The 17173-nt window shown below is 40.2% G+C and overlaps 1 protein-coding gene across 1 annotated transcript in view; it reads right to left on the reverse strand.

Annotated features, from left to right (window-relative positions):
• INO80C (INO80 complex subunit C) overlaps positions 1-17144 on the reverse strand; it is a 39659-nt gene extending 22515 nt beyond the window's left edge. Inside the window, exon 1 of the mRNA XM_036931556.2 lies at positions 16931-17144. Coding sequence (XP_036787451.1) covers positions 16931-17086 — 156 coding nt within the window. The 5' untranslated portion in view covers positions 17087-17144. The remainder of the gene's footprint in view (positions 1-16930) is intronic.
• Between the last annotated feature and the right edge of the window lie 29 nt (positions 17145-17173).

Here is a 17173-nt window from a genome sequence, read left to right on the forward strand (position 1 = left end):
ATTCCATTTTTAAAAGGGCAAAGGATTTCAATAAAGATTTCTTCAAAGAAGATATACAAATGGCTGGCATAAAAAGACGTTAAACATCATTAGTCAGCAGAGAAATGTAAATCAAAACCACAGTAAGATATTACTTCATACCCACTAGTATGGCTATAATCAAAGACACATAATAACATGTATTGGCAAGGTTATGGAGAAACTGGAACCCTCATACATTGCCTGTGAGAATGTAAAAGAGTGGTTATGTTGAAAACAGTTTCATGTTTCCTCAAAATGTTAAACATAGAATTATCATATGACCCAATAATTCAACTCCCCATGTATAAACCCAAAAGAAATGAAAACATGTCTATGCAAAAACTTGTATTCATAGAAGCATTATTCATAATAGCCAAAAAATATAAACAACCTAAATGTCCATCGACTAATGAATACATAAACAAAATGTGGTTTATTCATACACTAGGATATTATTCAACCATAAAAATGAATGAAGAACTAATACATATTACAGCATGGATAAACCTTGAAAATATTATGCTAACTGAAAGAAGCCAGACACAAAAGGCAGCATATTGTATGATTCCACTTATAAGAGGTAACTAGAGTGGTCAAATTCATACAGAATGTAGATCAGGGGCTGGCAGAAGGGGAAAATCGGGAGTGACTGCTAATGGGTAGGGCGCTTCTTTTTGGGGTCACGTAAATATTCTAAAGTTAGATGGTGGTAATAGTTGCACAACTCAGTGAATATACTACAGACACTGAATTGTACATTTTGAATGAGTGAATTTTACGATATGTGAATTATATTTCAAAGGAGTTACAAATAAATTTATAAAAGAATGAATAAAGCTAGCAATGGAATGTAACTCATAAAATAAAATGAGAATCAATGATATAAATATTGATTTTAAAAACGAGTAAGTGAATGGGAGAGAGGAGAAAGCTCTTGCTCACAAAAGGATTCTAATTAATAAAAACAGTAGGAAGGAATTAGAAAATCACCATCTGGTAAGCACCACAATAATAACTTTCAGGCAAGAATCATCAATGGACACTAAAAGTGTTTTGCAAAAGTATAAAGAGAAATAGGATATTCACACAGTCTCAAAGTATCTCCCCACAAGATACTTTGATGCAAACAAAAAATAATGGTAACTCTAGAGTGGAGAAACCTGGCAGATATAACCTTACTATGTGCTGAAAGCTAACATCATCAGTAATACAACATATTGAACTCACTGCTATGATACGATGCACTGAGAAAAAGGACATCATCACTTCTCTTGTCAAAAATGTATTACCTAAATCCAATCATGAGGAAACAGCAGACAAGCCCACATTGAGAAACATTCTATAAAATAAGGGACCAGCACTCTTGAAAAGTGTCATGGTCATGGGAGATAAAGATTGAAGAACTGTGCCACATGAAAGAAAACCAAAAAGACACGACAACTAAATGGAATGCATGATCCTAGATTGGATCCTGGACTAGACATAGGACAAGAATAAGGTTCATATATTAGGTGTCGGTGTTGCTTCAAAGTTAATTCCCTAAATTTGATAGTTGTACTGTTCTTATGTATAAGAATGCCTTTAGTTTTAGCAAAAACTCACTGAAACATTTAGAGAATTAAAAAAATAATAAAGTGGCTAAGCATCTCTCCCCTGGGCACACCAGCTGAAAACCTGGGAGTAAATGAGCCAGGGCCCCACCAAACCTGAGGGCGCAGCTGTAGCTGGTGTGCAGGCTCAGGAGAGTGACAGTCACCTGTTCTTTCAAGAGGTGGTGGCCAGGAGCAAAGGAGAAAGCACTGGACCACTGGCTAGAAGAACACATGAAGTGAGCAGGCCTAAGAACCAGTGTCAGAAAAAGGAGAAAGTCTTTTCCCCAAGGAATCTAACAATTCACAAGGGTGTGCCACAAGACCACTCAGTGAAGAGCAGACTGAGGGAGTGGACTGGCAAGAGACTGAGCCTACACGGTGACCTAAATGAAATGAGCTAGCAAAAAACAACCCTAACAGCTATGCAACGAGCACCACTTTAGAAATAGAAAATCCAACATGTTGAGGGTCAACTCAGGGGAAACGGGCAGAACGTGAAAGAGGTTTCCTGAGACCTATATGCTTTAAGTTTCAACTTTACTGTTCAGGTTTTTCATAAAGAAAATGACTAGTTATTAATGTTACTTCCATTTGGAAGGAAATAAACAGAACTGCTAAAGAAGCAAGGAGGAGATACTTAAGCAAGACAAAGAGCCAGGCCCCAAGACCTCCAATGGCAATCACAGAACCAACCATAGAACACACAGAGCTTGAAGTGCGTCATCCCATTAGCTTTTTCTCCAGCACCAGAACTGCTGAAAGACTGCCTTTCCCCCTTTCTATGTATGCCTCTTCCCTGATTCCAAGCAGGGAAGCTCAAAGGCACTAAGTGCACAGTGAAACCCTGGGACGGCATATAGGGTATTCCCATGACATAGGCAGTTTATTCCCAGGCCCTGGGGAGAACGCGGCGCTGCCCCTGAGGCCACTAAGAAAGCTGGTACTTCGGCAACTGTATGTGGGTTGGAAGGTCTGGAAGCTCTGCCATCCTGAAGAGGATGCCCCATTGGGCAGGTGAGGCTGCTGAGAGGAAGGGAGAGGGTGTGTAAGAGAGCACCAGAAGTCTGTATCACCATTCCAGGCAGCTCGCTAGAGAAGAGGCAAGGAGGGGATGAAGATGACGCACTCAACCGCTGATTTTCAAGACGGACCCCTCCTTCTCATTTGGTATCCCCATCCTCTTCTCCTCCCTGGGTAGCAGGGCCACACCCCCAATGAGGAGTCAGGCTGAAGATGGGGCAGAGAAAGGAGGCCATCCCAGCTGAGCCACGTCATTCCAGAGCTGCAGCCTGTCTCTGAAACAGTGAGCACTCTTCTCCCTCTCCTACCAGGCGCTAAAGGAACATGCCCACTCTGGGCCCAGGACTGGGTTTTCTGCTTTTTTTTCTTCTTTAACTCCACCCTCTTTCTTACTGCCTCATCTTTCCCCTCCCCTGGGCTTCAGCCAAACTGAGACTCCTGTGTCTGTTAGTCACTGAATTAGAAGGAGAGACTTCAGTGAACAGAAGGATCAAGTCTGTGAGGCTGGGATGCAATCAAATAAAATTTTAAATCATGTATAGTTTGCATATTATTAAATCACTGTTAACACTAAGAGATTTTATGGGATGAACTGTTTGATCTCCAAGACATGAACACTCTAAGAAGAAAGAAGTAACACTTAGCACTAAGGGCTGTCCCCTCTTTGCAATGCTAAAAAAGCTGATGCAAATCCCAAGAACGGAAACCTCGCCTGCTGTCAAAGAAGCATATGCCTGCCCCCACTGAGACTGGAGTCAGCAAGGCCTCAGCTTGCTAAATAAATGGCTTTGTCTCTCCAGACAGCAGCCTGCACGACTGACTCAGACTTAAGGATAACTTGGGCATTCTGTCTGTGGTTACAAAGAAGGGAGACAAATGTCCTTTGTGTTATCACTGAAAAATCAAATACCCAGTTACATCTACCTAATCCTATTCTAGATTCAAATAGCTGACTCTAGTCTAGAACTGCAGAGTTACTTGAAACACCAAAAATGTGAAATGCAACCTAAATATTCAATAAAGTCAGTTAAATGAGAGCACTTCCTTCCTTCAGAAGACTATCAACATAGAGAAAGGTTCATGAAGTAATGCTAAGTGAAAAGCAGTATATATAATGTTATACACAAAATACAATAATGAAAAACTCCATCTATAAGAAGAAAACACAAATTTTAATAGTTGTTGGGAAAAAAGACTGGGTGACTTTTTAATATCCACTTTAAAAATAGAAAAAAAGGGGGTGGGGCGGAAGATGGCGGCGTGAGTAGAGCAGCGGAAATCTCCTCCCAAAACAACATATATCTATGAAAATATAACAAAGACAACCCTTCCTAGAATAAAGACCAGAGGACACAGGACAATATCCAGACCACATCCACACCTGAGAGAACCCAGCGCCTCGCGAAGGGGGTAAGATACAAGCCCCGGCCCCGCGGGAGCCGAGCGCCCCTCCCCCCAGCTCCCGGCGGGAGAAGAGCAGGCAGAGCGGGAGGGAGACGGAGCCCAGGACTGCCAAACACCCAGCCCCAGCCATCCGGGCCGGAGTGCAGGGCCCTCGATACTGGGAAAACAGGGCAGCAAGAACAGTGAGCAGGCACTGGAGGCTGGGCGACAGAGGACATAAGAAAAGCGCGCGACCATTTTTTTTTTTTTTTGCTTTTTTGCTGCTTTGTTTTGGCGAGCGCTTTTTGGAAGTCTTAAAGGGACAGGGACCCCAATATTAGGGAAACAGGGCAGAAAGACCGGTGAGCAGAGGCCTGAGGCTGGCACCGGAGAATAAAGAAAAACGAACGACCACTTTTTTTTTTTTAATTAAAAAAATTTTTTTTTTTTTTTAATTAAAAAAATTTTTTTTCTTGTTTTTTTTTGTGGTCGTTGTTTTGTTTTGGCGGGTGCTTTTTGGAAGTCTTAAAGGGGCAGGGCGGGCCACTTAATCCAGAGGTAGGGAATCCGGGATCTCTGGGCACCCTAACCCCTGGGCTGCAGGGAGCAGGGAGGCCCCTTACGGAGATAAATAGCCTCCCAGCAGCTCCTGCTCCAACGCGACTCCACGACTTTGGAGTAGCGGCTCGAGCCAGGCCACGCCCACAGCAACAGCGGAGATTAACTCCATAGCAGCCGGGCAGGAAGCAGAAACCCTGTCTGTGCGCAGCTGCGCAGCACAAGCCACTAGAGGACGCTGTTCTCCCAGGAGAGGAGGGCCACAAACCAACAAGAAAGGAAGTCCTTCCAGCCGTCACTCGTCCCAGTTCTGCAGACTATTCCTATCACCATGAAAAGGCAAAGCTACAGGCAGACAAAGATCACAGAGACAACACCAGAGAAGGAGACAGACCTAACCAGTCTTCCTGACAAAGAATTCAAAATAAGAATCATAAACATGCTGACAGAGATGCAGAGAAATACGCAAGAAAAATGGGATGAAGTCCGGAAAGAGGTCACAGATGCCAGAAAGGAGATCGCAGAAATGAAACAAACTCTGGAAGGGTTTATAAGCAGAATGGATAGAATGCAAGAGGCCATTGATGGAATTGAAATCAGAGAACAGGAACGCATAGAAGCTGACATAGAGAGAGACAAAAGGATCTCCAGGAATGAAACAATATTAAGAGAACTGTGTGACCAATCTAAAAGGAGCAATATCCGTATTATAGGGGTCCCAGAAGAAGAAGAGAGAGGCAAAGAGATGGAAAGTATCTTAGAAGAAATAATTGCTGAAAACTTCCCCACGCTGGGGGAGGAAGTAATCAAACAGACCACAGAAATACACAGAACCCCCAACAGAAAGGATCCAAGAAGGGCAACACCAAGACACATAATAATTAAAATGGCAAAGATCAAGGACAAGGAAAGAGTGTTAAAGGCAGCTAGAGAGAAAAAGGTCACCTATAAAGGGAAACCCATCAGGCTAACGTCAGATTTCTCAACAGAAACCCTACAGGCCAGAAGAGAATGGCATGATATATTTAATACAATGAAACAGAAGGGCCTTGAACCAAGGATACTGTATCCAGCACGACTATCATTCAAATATGACGGTGGGATTAAACAATTCCCAGACAAACAAAAGCTGAGGGAATTTGCTTTCCACAAACCACCTCTACAGAACATCTTACAGGGACTGCTCTAGATGGGAGCACTCCTAGAAAGAGCACAGCACAAAACACCCAACATATGAAGAATCGAGGAGGAGGAACAAGAAGGGAGAGAAGAAAAGAATCTCCAGATAGTGTATATAACAGCTCAATAAGCGAGCTAAGTTAGGCAGTAAGATACTAAAGAGACTAACCTTGAACCTTTGGTAACCACGAATTTAAAGCCTGCAATGGCAATAAGTACATATCTTTCAATAGTCACCCTAAATGTTAATGGGTTGAATGCACCAATCAAAAGACACAGAGTAACAGAATGGATAAAAAAGCAAGACCCATCTATATGCTGCTTACAAGAAACTCACCTCAAACCCAAAGACATGTACAGACTAAAAGTCAAGGGATGGAAAAACATATTTCAAGCAAACAACAGTGAGAAGAAAGCAGGGGTTGCAGTACTAATATCAGACAAAATAGACTTCAAAACAAAGAAAGTAACAAGAGATAAAGAAGGAAACTACATAATGATAAAGGGCTCAGTCAAACAAGAGGATATAACCATTCTAAATATATATGCACCCAACACAGGAGCACCAGCATATGTGAAACAAATACTAACAGAACTAAAGGGGGATATAGACTGCAATGCATTCATTCTAGGAGACTTCAACACACCACTCACCCCAAAGGATAGATCCACTGGGCAGAAAATAAGTAAGGACACGGAAGCACTGAACAACACAGTAGAGCAGATGGACCTAATAGACATCTATAGAACTCTACATCCAAAAGCAGCGGGATATACATTCTTCTCAAGTGCACATGGAACATTCTCCAGAATAGACCACATACTAGGCCACAAAAAGAGCCTCAGAAAATTCCAAAAGATTGAAATCCTACCAACCAACTTTTCAGACCACAAAGGCATAAAACTAGAAATAAACTGTACAAAGAAAGCAAAGAGGCTCACGAACACATGGAGGCTTAACAACACGCTCCTAAATAATCAATGGATCAATGACCAAATCAAAATGGAGATCCAGCAATATATGGAAACAAATGACAACAACAACACTAAGCCCCAACTTCTGTGGGACACAGCAAAAGCAGTCTTAAGAGGAAAGTATATAGCAATCCAAGCATATTTAAAAAAGGAAGAGCAATCCCAAATGAATGGTCTAATGTCACAATTATCGAAATTGGAAAAAGAAGAACAGATGAGGCCTAAGGTCAGCAGAAGGAGGGACATAATAAAGATCAGAGAAGAAATAAATAAAATTGAGAAGAATAAAACAATAGCAAAAATCAATGAAACCAAGAGCTGGTTCTTCGAGAAAATAAACAAAATAGATAAGCCTCTAGCCAGACTTATTAAGAAGAAAAGAGAGTCAACACAAATCAACAGTATCAGAAACGAGAAAGGAAAAATCACGACGGACCCCACGGAAATGCAAAGAATTATTGGAGAATACTATGAAAACCTATATGCTAACAAGCTGGGAAACCTAGGAGAAATGGACAACTTCCTAGAAAAATATAACCTTCCAAGATTGACCCAGGAAGAAACAGAAAATCTAAACAGACCAATTACCAGCAACGAAATTGAAGCGGTAATCAAAAAACTACCAAAGAACAAAACCCCCGGGCCAGATGGATTTACCTCGGAATTTTATCAGACATACAGGGAAGACATAATACCCATTCTCCTTAAAGTTTTCCAAAAAATAGAGGAGGAGGGGATACTCCCAAACTCATTCTATGAAGCTAACATCACCCTAATACCAAAACCAGGCAAAGACCCCACCAAAAAAGAAAACTACAGACCAATATCCCTGATGAACGTAGATGCAAAAATACTCAACAAAATATTAGCAAACCGAATTCAAAAACACATCAAAAGGATCATACACCATGACCAAGTGGGATTCATTCCAGGGATGCAAGGATGGTACAACATTCGAAAGTCCATCAACATCATCCACCACATCAACAAAAAGAAAGACAAAAACCACATGATCATCTCCATAGATGCTGAAAAAGCATTTGACAAAGTTCAACATCCATTCATGTTAAAAACTCTCAGCAAAATGGGAATAGAGGGCAAGTACCTCAACATAATAAAGGCCATCTATGAAAAACCCACAGCCAACATTATATTGAACAGCGAGAAGCTGAAAGCATTTCCTCTGAGATCGGGAACTAGACAGGGATGCCCACTCTCTCCACTGTTATTTAACATAGTACTGGAGGTCCTAGCCACGGCAATCAGACAAAATAAAGAAATACAAGGAATCCAGATTGGTAAAGAAGAAGTTAAACTGTCACTATTTGCAGATGACATGATACTGTACATAAAAAACCCTAAAGACTCCACCCCAAAACTACTAGGACTGATATCGGAATACAGCAAAGTTGCAGGATACAAAATCAACACACAGAAATCTGTGGCTTTCCTATATACTAACAATGAACCAACAGAGAGAGAAATCAGGAAAACAACTCCATTCACAATTGCATCAAAAAAAATAAAATACCTAGGAATAAACCTAACCAAAGAAGTGAAAGACTTATACTCTGAAAACTACAAGTCACTCTTAAGAGAAATTAAAGGGGACACTAACAGATGGAAACTCATCCCATGCTCGTGGCTAGGAAGAATTAATATCGTCAAAATGGCCATCCTGCCCAAAGCAATATACAGATTTGATGCAATCCCTATGAAACTACCAGCAACATTCTTCAATGAACTGGAACAAATAATTCAAAAATTCATATGGAAACACCAAAGACCCCGAATAGCCAAAGCAATCCTGAGAAAGAAGAATAAAGTAGGGGGGATCTCACTCCCCAACTTCAAGCTCTACTATAAAGCCATAGTAATCAAGACAATTTGGTACTGGCACAAGAGCAGAGCCACAGACCAATGGAACAGACTAGAGAATCCAGACATTAACCCAGACATATATGGTCAATTAATATTTGATAAAGGAGCCATGGACATACAATGGCGAAATGACAGTCTCTTCAACAGGTGGTGCTGGCAAAACTGGACAGCTACATGTAGGAGAATGAAACTGGACCATTGTCTAACCCCATATACAAAAGTAAACTCAAAATGGATCAAAGACCTGAATGTAAGCCATGAAACCATTAAACTCCTGGAAGAAAACATAGGCGAAAACCTCTTAGACATAAACATGAGTGACCTCTTCTTGAACATATCTCCCCGGGCAAGGAAAACAACAGCAAAAATGAGTAAGTGGGACTATATTAAGCTGAAAAGCTTCTGTACAGCAAAAGACACCATCAATAGAACAAGAAGGATCCCTACAGTATGGGAGAATATATTTGAAAATGACACATCCGATAAAGGCTTGACGTCCAGAATATATAAGGAGCTCTCACGCCTCAACAAACAAAAAACAAATAACCCAATTAAAAAATGGGCAGAGGAACTGAACAGACAGTTCTCCAAAAAAGAAATACAGATGGCCAACAGACACATGAAAAGATGCTCCACATCGCTAATTATCAGAGAAATGCAAATTAAAACTACAATGAGGTATCACCTCACACCAGTAAGGATGGCTGCCATCCAAAAGACAAACAACAACAAATGTTCGCGAGGCTGTGGAGAAAGGGGAACCCTCCTACACTGCTGGTGGGAATGTAAGTTAGTTCAACCATTGTGGAAAGCAGTATGGAGGTACATCAAAATGCTCAAAACAGACTTACCATTTGACCCAGGAATTCCACTCCTAGGAATTTACCCTAAGAATGCAGCAATCAAGTTTGAGAAAGACAGATGCACCCCAATGTTTATTGCAGCACTATTTACAATAGCCAAGAATTGGAAGCAACCTAAATGTCCATCAGTAGATGAATGGATAAAGAAGATGTGGTACATATACACAATGGAATACTACTCAGCTATAAGAAAAGGGCAAATCCAATCATTTGCAGCAACATGGATGGAGCTGGAGGGTATTATGCTCAGTGAAACAAGCCAAGCGGAGAAAGAGAAATACCAAATGATTTCACTTATCTGTGGAATATAAGAACAAAGGAAAAACTGAAGGAACAAAACAGCAGCAGAATCACAGAACTCAAGAATGGACTAACAGGTACCAAAGGGAAAGGGACTGGGGAGGATGGGTGGGTAGGGAGGGATAAGGGGGGGAGAAGTAGGGGGGTATTAAGATTAACATGCATGGGGGGGTAGGAGAAAAGGGAGGGCTGTACAACACAGAGAAGGCAAGTAGTGATTCTACAACATTTTGCTATGCTGATGGACAGTGACTGTAAAGGGGTTTATAGGGGAGACCTGGTATAGGGGAGAGCCTAGTAAACAAAGTATTCGTCATGTAAGTGTAGATTAGTGATAGCAAAAAAAAAAAAAAAAAAAAAGGGCAGTTCCTGTGTGGTAACCTCCAACGAGTTCTACACAAGGGTATAAAGGGCATATAAAAGTGTAGGCAAAGGGTCTGTTTGTGTTTATACAGAGGATCAAAGCCTAATTGGGCTACCCCGAAAATGAACTAAGATACGATATGAAAAAGAACTTCCAACATCTGCACCCTCTGGAAGACTCATGCCAGAAGATGATCATCAAAAAACCCCAACAAAGATCCACGCACTGCTACAGCTGTAGATGCACTCATCCCACCAGTTCCTGGACCTGCCATGGGAATGAGGAAGGAGATATCTAAGCTGGCCTGTGCATACAGTAAAACAACAAAATTGGACTGGATCTATACTGTTGGAACTCAACCAAGAATTTGGAGAAGTGCAAATTGTAGCGCTCCAAAGTCTTACAACTACAAACTATTTATTGTTAAAAGAACATATGGCATGTGAACAGTCCCCAGGAATGGGTTGTTTTAATTTGTCTGATTTCTCTCAGACTGTTCAAGTTCATTTGGACAATATCCACCATATCATAGATAAGTTTTCACAAATGCCTAAGGTGCCTAACTGGTTTTCTTGGTTTCACTGCAGATGGCTGGTAATTACAGATATGCTTTGGTTATGTAACTATACTCCTATTATGTTAATGTGTGTGTGCAATTTAAGTAGTAGCTTAAAACCTATACATGCTGAAGTTACTCTACAAGAAGATATATCAAAGAAATAATCAATCTTCCCATGTTTTCTTCCGCCTGCTACTTCTATAGCTTTTCTTCTTCCTTCCTAATTACAACCCTTAAATAGAATTCGTGCCTCATATCAAATTTACCGAGTATCATAATTCTTCCAAGTGGTAAAGATACCTCAAGACAAATGCTGGGCATAGAAGCCACAGGGCATAAATATGCAAAGAAGTAAAAAGCTAACTTTTTCAAACAATAAGGCTTCTCTCTCACTTACCAACTTCACATTTCCCTGTATGGCCCCGGAAGATGACTGGTTAGCCAGAGACGGGTAAGATTCCTCAAGGGAGGAACAACCTAAGACAGGCACAGTCGCAGGGGGGCCATCAGGTGAGAAATTGGGGATCAACAGAGGTGAGGCTTAGAACCTCACCCCCCCGTTCTGAGAGAAATCTTCTGCATACGTGGATGTTTTATTGCCCTGGTCTAGCTTGGATTAACACATAGTCTACAGGCACACACCTGATCATCTACATGTGCTCTCTTACAACACTAAACTATGTTTTCTACCTTTATCTTGTATCTACCTACCACTTCAGCATTTTATTAAAAATAATAATAATAAAGAGAGAAATGTGGTATCCACATATAAATCAAGTATAAAAACCAAATGAGTATTCATATTTGAACTGACTGTTTATAGTTCATAATGCATGAGCAAAACCGAAAGTTTCTGTGATGACTGCCCTTGTACTGTTCACTATGTAACTTATTCATTATGTAAGAATTTGTTCTACATGTAAAAACTTGTTTGTTATGCCTCAGAAGATTGGAGACTGACAAAAATTAGGCTTGGGGTGGAATAATGATTGTGCATTGAGCATTGACTCCCCTATACAGAATTTTATTGTCGTTAACAACCATTTGATCAATAAATATGAGAGATGCCCTCACAAAAAAAAAAAAAAAGGACAGACTTCCAATGGTAAAATAAATTAGTAACCGGGATGTAATGTATAGCATAAGGAATATAGTCAAGATATTGTAACAGCCTGGTAGGGTGATAGCTGGAACCTAGAATTATGTATATAAATGTTCTACCACTGTGTTGTACACTTGAAACTCATGTAATGTAATACTGTGTGTCAACTACCCTTCAATAAAAAATAATTATTAAAAAAAAAAAAAAATTCAAAAAAAAAAAAAATAGAAAAAAAGAACTTATAACATTATCATGATCTTTTTCTAAGTTGGGGTAGAACGGTTATTTTTCAGATGCATAAATTGCATCAGTCCAGCATTCTCTGCTGCCTCCAGTTACAGTAGAGTCCATCACCACCGCCTGCACTCCCTCTGCATCAACCTTCTCAAGAAGGAACTGCTGCTTCTCAGCTTACTTAGATGTTCTGTTAACTGCTTAACTATCACAAATCAGTCAACTGCTTAACAGTTTACAGGTCAGTGAGGCTTCTCTGTAGGCATCATAAACTTGGACAGGCATTTGGAATGTTTAAAATGCCCTATACTGACCTAATAAAATTTCCCCCAAAAGTGTTTCTCTACTGTGAGAAATTTGGCCATATCAGAGATCTAATTATATCTTCTAAGATAGTGATAAAAGTGGTCTCAAGAGAACCAGGCAAGAAAAAAGAATGTAGACTCTGGACAGTCTTCCTGGATTCCAATTCTGACTTTACCACTTGTCAGCTGTGTGACCTTGGGAAAGTTACTTAACTTCTCTATGCTGTTGTCTTTTCATCTGTAGAACAACTAGCCACAGAGGCTTGTTTTGAGGTTAAATGAGATGATGTGTAGAAGGTGCTCAGAACAGTGCCTGGGACATAGTAACTGATAAATTTAGTATATTAGTTCTCCAACCCATGTTAACACTAATCATTTTCAAAGTATCATAACCAGAGTGAATAGGATTTGGTACTTTCCAGATTATAACATTACTAATCAATGACTACATTAGTCACACTGAAAACATAGATCCAAACACAGAATTGTAATTCTATAACAATCTGTACAATTTAGCAAGCATAAACCCTTTGTGGTAATTTCTGCTGAACTAAAGATTCATCTTGGTGAAATAACAAAATTGTTTTAGTACTATTAAACTATTTAATACTATTTCCTAGGAGCTACATAAAGGAGACCTGTAAATGCTTTGCTCAGAATACTTTTAGGTAAAAAATACTCTCTTCAAATCCTGAGGACTTCCAAGCATAAAGCCCTTTAAATTACTCATTTTCACTTGAGAAACAATATGCACATTTTAGAAAGTAAAACCCACCTTAAAAATCCATGATATCAAGTTATTTTCAACAATTCCAAAAAGCACTCTAATGTCCTATGTAAATTTTTAAATCCCATGGAAGTTTTACAGACACTGCTTAAAAAAAAATTTTCTTATAAAAAATAAGAAGCAAAATAGCCAAAAGTGTTGAAGTATGGAAACTTAGATACTGCAAGAGCTATAAAGACCCTTTGAACTCAAGAAATACAATCATTTATGTTTAAAAAATCACTCATTTCCTACTGATAAAACCTTGAGCAATGTAATACATGTTCATAGCTCCAGCCCTGGAAGGGCTTCTCCATCCAAACCACCACCCCTCAAAGTTCACCTCAAGTCCCTCTGCCTCCTAACCTCTCCTCTGACCATCGCCTACATGAGTCCTCATCTTCCTGGGCCCACTACACTAGGGCACCAACACCAGACAATACTTGTCATCAGCTTTGGATGGTTAAAAATTACTGTATTTTAATACTTGTTTCATATGTGGTAGGTACAATTCTAATATGACCCTTAAGATATCCTAACTGTTCCCTTGTGTTCATACCCTTCTCCCAGTTATTCAAGCAAACACTAATGTGGGTATGGCTGGGAAGGGATTTTGCAGATAAAATTAAGGTCTCAAAGTCAGTTGACCTTAAACAAAGGAGTTTATCAAGGTGGGCCTGTTCAAATCACATTAAGCCCATTTAAATCTGGTTTCAGAGGTCAGAGACAAAAGAAGTTAGAAATCTTTGAATCATGAGAGGGACTGTACACAAGAGGTTCTCCATAGCTTGATTTGAAAATGGAGGAGACCACATGGCAAGGAATGCAGGCAATGGTTAACTGACAGCAAGGAGACAACTTTGAAATGTTTTAAGCATATTGCTGGGGTCATAACAGAAATACAATGTAGTGGTGTTGGTGCCCTACTGCGGCAGGACACAGGAGATGAAGACTCGAGTAGGTGCTACTTAAGAAAAGGAAGGTGGGAAGGCCAATTGCTGATTGAACTGAACTGAAAGAACAGAAAGGCTGAACAGCGGACATAGATATAAGAATCACCACCAGAAAATTCCACACAGATGGTAGGAATGTAAATTGGTAACTTTTGCCACTTCTCAAACACTGTGGGAAGCAGTGTGGAGGTTCCTCAAAAAATTAAAAATAGAAATACCTCTTGACCCAGTAATTCCACTTCTAGGAATTTACCAGAAGAAAACAAAATACCTGATTCGAAAAGATATAAGCACCCCTATGTTTATCACCGCATTATTTACAATAGCCAAAATATGGCAGCAACCTAAGTGTCCATCAATAGATGAATGGATAAAGATGTGATATATAAACACAGTGTAATATTATTCAGCCATTAAAAAAAGAAATCCTGCCATTTCCTACAACATGGATGGACCTAGAGGGTATTTTGCTCAGTGAAATAAGCCAGGTGGAGAGAGGCAAATGCCATATGATTTAACTTATTTGTGGAATAAAAACCAAAGCAAAACAAAATGAACAAACAGCAGTAGACTTACAGACATTGAGAAGCGACTAGTGGTTACCATGAGAGAGGGGTTAGGGTGGGTGGGCGGGGAGGATGAGGATAAAGGGGTAAAAAAATTCTCCATTATGATATAAGTTGGTCATGGGGATAGTAATACAGCATGAAGAATATAGCCAATGATTCTGTAACATCTTCCTATGTTGACAGATATGTACTGGGGGTGGGATTTAATAATATGAGTAACAGTTGACCAACTGTGCTGTATATTTGAAACTAATATAAGATTGTATATCAGCAACACTTCAGTGAAAAAAATTAACACATTTAGTAAAAGTTCAAAAAAAATTCTACAGAGAATTTTTCTGTGGAACAGGAATTAGGATAAAAGTCTATGTTAGAGCAGAAAAAAATATCTAAGGCTCCTTTCTGGAGATAGAAGCTGGGTTTTTTTCCTTCCTCATGGGATACTAAGGATGGGAGTAGTGTAACTAGTTATATACCTCATTTTTTAAATGCCGGCTGGAAAGACAAGAACAAAGAAAAGAATACACTACTTCCAGCCTCTCCTGAGGCTTTTCTGAGACTGCTGAGATGAAGACCCACAGGGGTACCTAAGCACCCCTTCCCCTCAGAATTCTAAAGACACCAAGCTTGTGAATTCCACCAGGTTGGGTTAGTTGGGATCCAGTCACTCTCTGAAGCTTGCTGTTGCAGGAGTTGATCAATGCTACATTTAGGATCAAAACAATCATTCCCCCCAATACATACTATATCTGTTGGTCTTGGCACAATAGGGTAACACAATGCATAATACACATACTGGGAGAAAGTACTCACAATGTATGCATCTGGCAAAGGACTGCAATCAAGAGTATATAAAAAAGTCCTACACATGAATCTTTTTTAAAAAATCATCCTATTAGAAAAAAGTTAGAGACTTCACAAAAGATATTAGAATGGCCAACAAGCAGATGAAAAGGTCACCAATAATATTAGTAATCAAATAAGTGAAAATTAAAACAAGATACCACTACAGAGTCATCAGAGTGGCTAAAATTAGAGATGAATGATCCCAAGTATTGTTGAGGATGAAAAGCAGCTAGAATCTCACTCTGCTGGTGAGAATGCACAATGGTGTAGTTACTTTGGGAAATACTCTTGAACAACTTCTGAGTTACATGTGTCTACCTTGTGATTCACCAATTCCACTATCATCCATTTACCTAAGAGAAAAGAAGGCATATATCTACACAGACTCGTACAGGAATGTTCAGAGCAGTTTATGCATAAAAGTCAGTAACTGTAAACAACTCAAATGTCCATCAATTGTTGTATGTTTACACAATGAACCAGATATACTGATACAGGTTATATGAATGAGTGAATGAATGAATGACTCTAAAACAATGTTTCATAGAGAAACCCAAATAGACATAAAATATTATGGTCTATATGATTCCATTTTGACTCAAAAGCAGCCTACAGTGAGAGATGCCAAAATAGTGGCTGCCTATAGCAATGAGGGGAGAGAGGACTGATTAAAAAGGCTCACCAGGGAAATTTTCTGGGGCTCTTGGAAATACTATTTTGATCAGTGTGGTGGCCACATAGGTATACACATATGTAGAAAGTCATTGATCTGTACTCTTAAAATTTATTCATTTTATCGTATGCAAATCATACCTCAAAGTATTTTTAAAAGGAAGGGAAAAAAGTACTACTGATTACAGCTGATAGAAGCTACAGGCGGTTCACATCTCTAGAATACTGAGTGAACCACGCCACACTATGCGCTGGAGAGTACAAAGTAACACACTCCGTTTTTGCTCTCTTATTGCTTTAAATGAAATGCAGCGGCCAAGAAAAACACTAACCTAACCAAGCCACTCCTCTGTAGGACCAGGCACTGTGCTCAGCGTTTTACGACCATGGTCTCACTGAATCCTTATAACAATTCCATGAGGTAAGACCAAACCCAGTTTGGGAAAACAGGGTTAAAAAAACACTTTTCTGAGGATGAGGTTAACAATCCCTATGAATACATCTTGACAATCCTCCACGTACGATAGGATGGGACGGTGCTTCCACTAAGTCATCAATATCCTCCCCACGTCTCCTGCTCTCCTCAAATATAATGCAATGCGGGTGGTTCTTTAACCACATCCATGTCCAAAGTAAGGAAAAAAGTGTTTTGCACCACAGACCAGCATCTACCACCGGCTGGACCTCAACGCCCCAGGCTCAGTTCCAACCCGCACAACCCCACGCATGCGCCCTAGTCCACCCCGCACGACTCTGCGCACGCGCAGATCGGGAGAGCGACGGTGTACCTGTGCAAAGTTAGAAGCCGATACTTTTTTCTTCTTACTGGCGCTATAACCCCCAGCGTTGTTGCCGTTGTGGGAAGGACTGGCTGGCCTCTTCTTGCTGTTCCGGGCTACCCCCGGAGTGGAAATGGTGGCCACAATTGGAATTTGAGCTGCCATTCCTTCCCTGAGTCTGTCTCCTCCCCACCCCCCGTTTCTTTCCCTGTGCGGCCCGGGAACTTCCGGCTCGCTGTTACTTCCTACTTA

Source organism: Manis pentadactyla, chromosome 6 (assembly GCF_030020395.1).
Source record: "Manis pentadactyla isolate mManPen7 chromosome 6, mManPen7.hap1, whole genome shotgun sequence".
Taxonomy (NCBI): Eukaryota; Metazoa; Chordata; class Mammalia; order Pholidota; family Manidae; genus Manis; species Manis pentadactyla.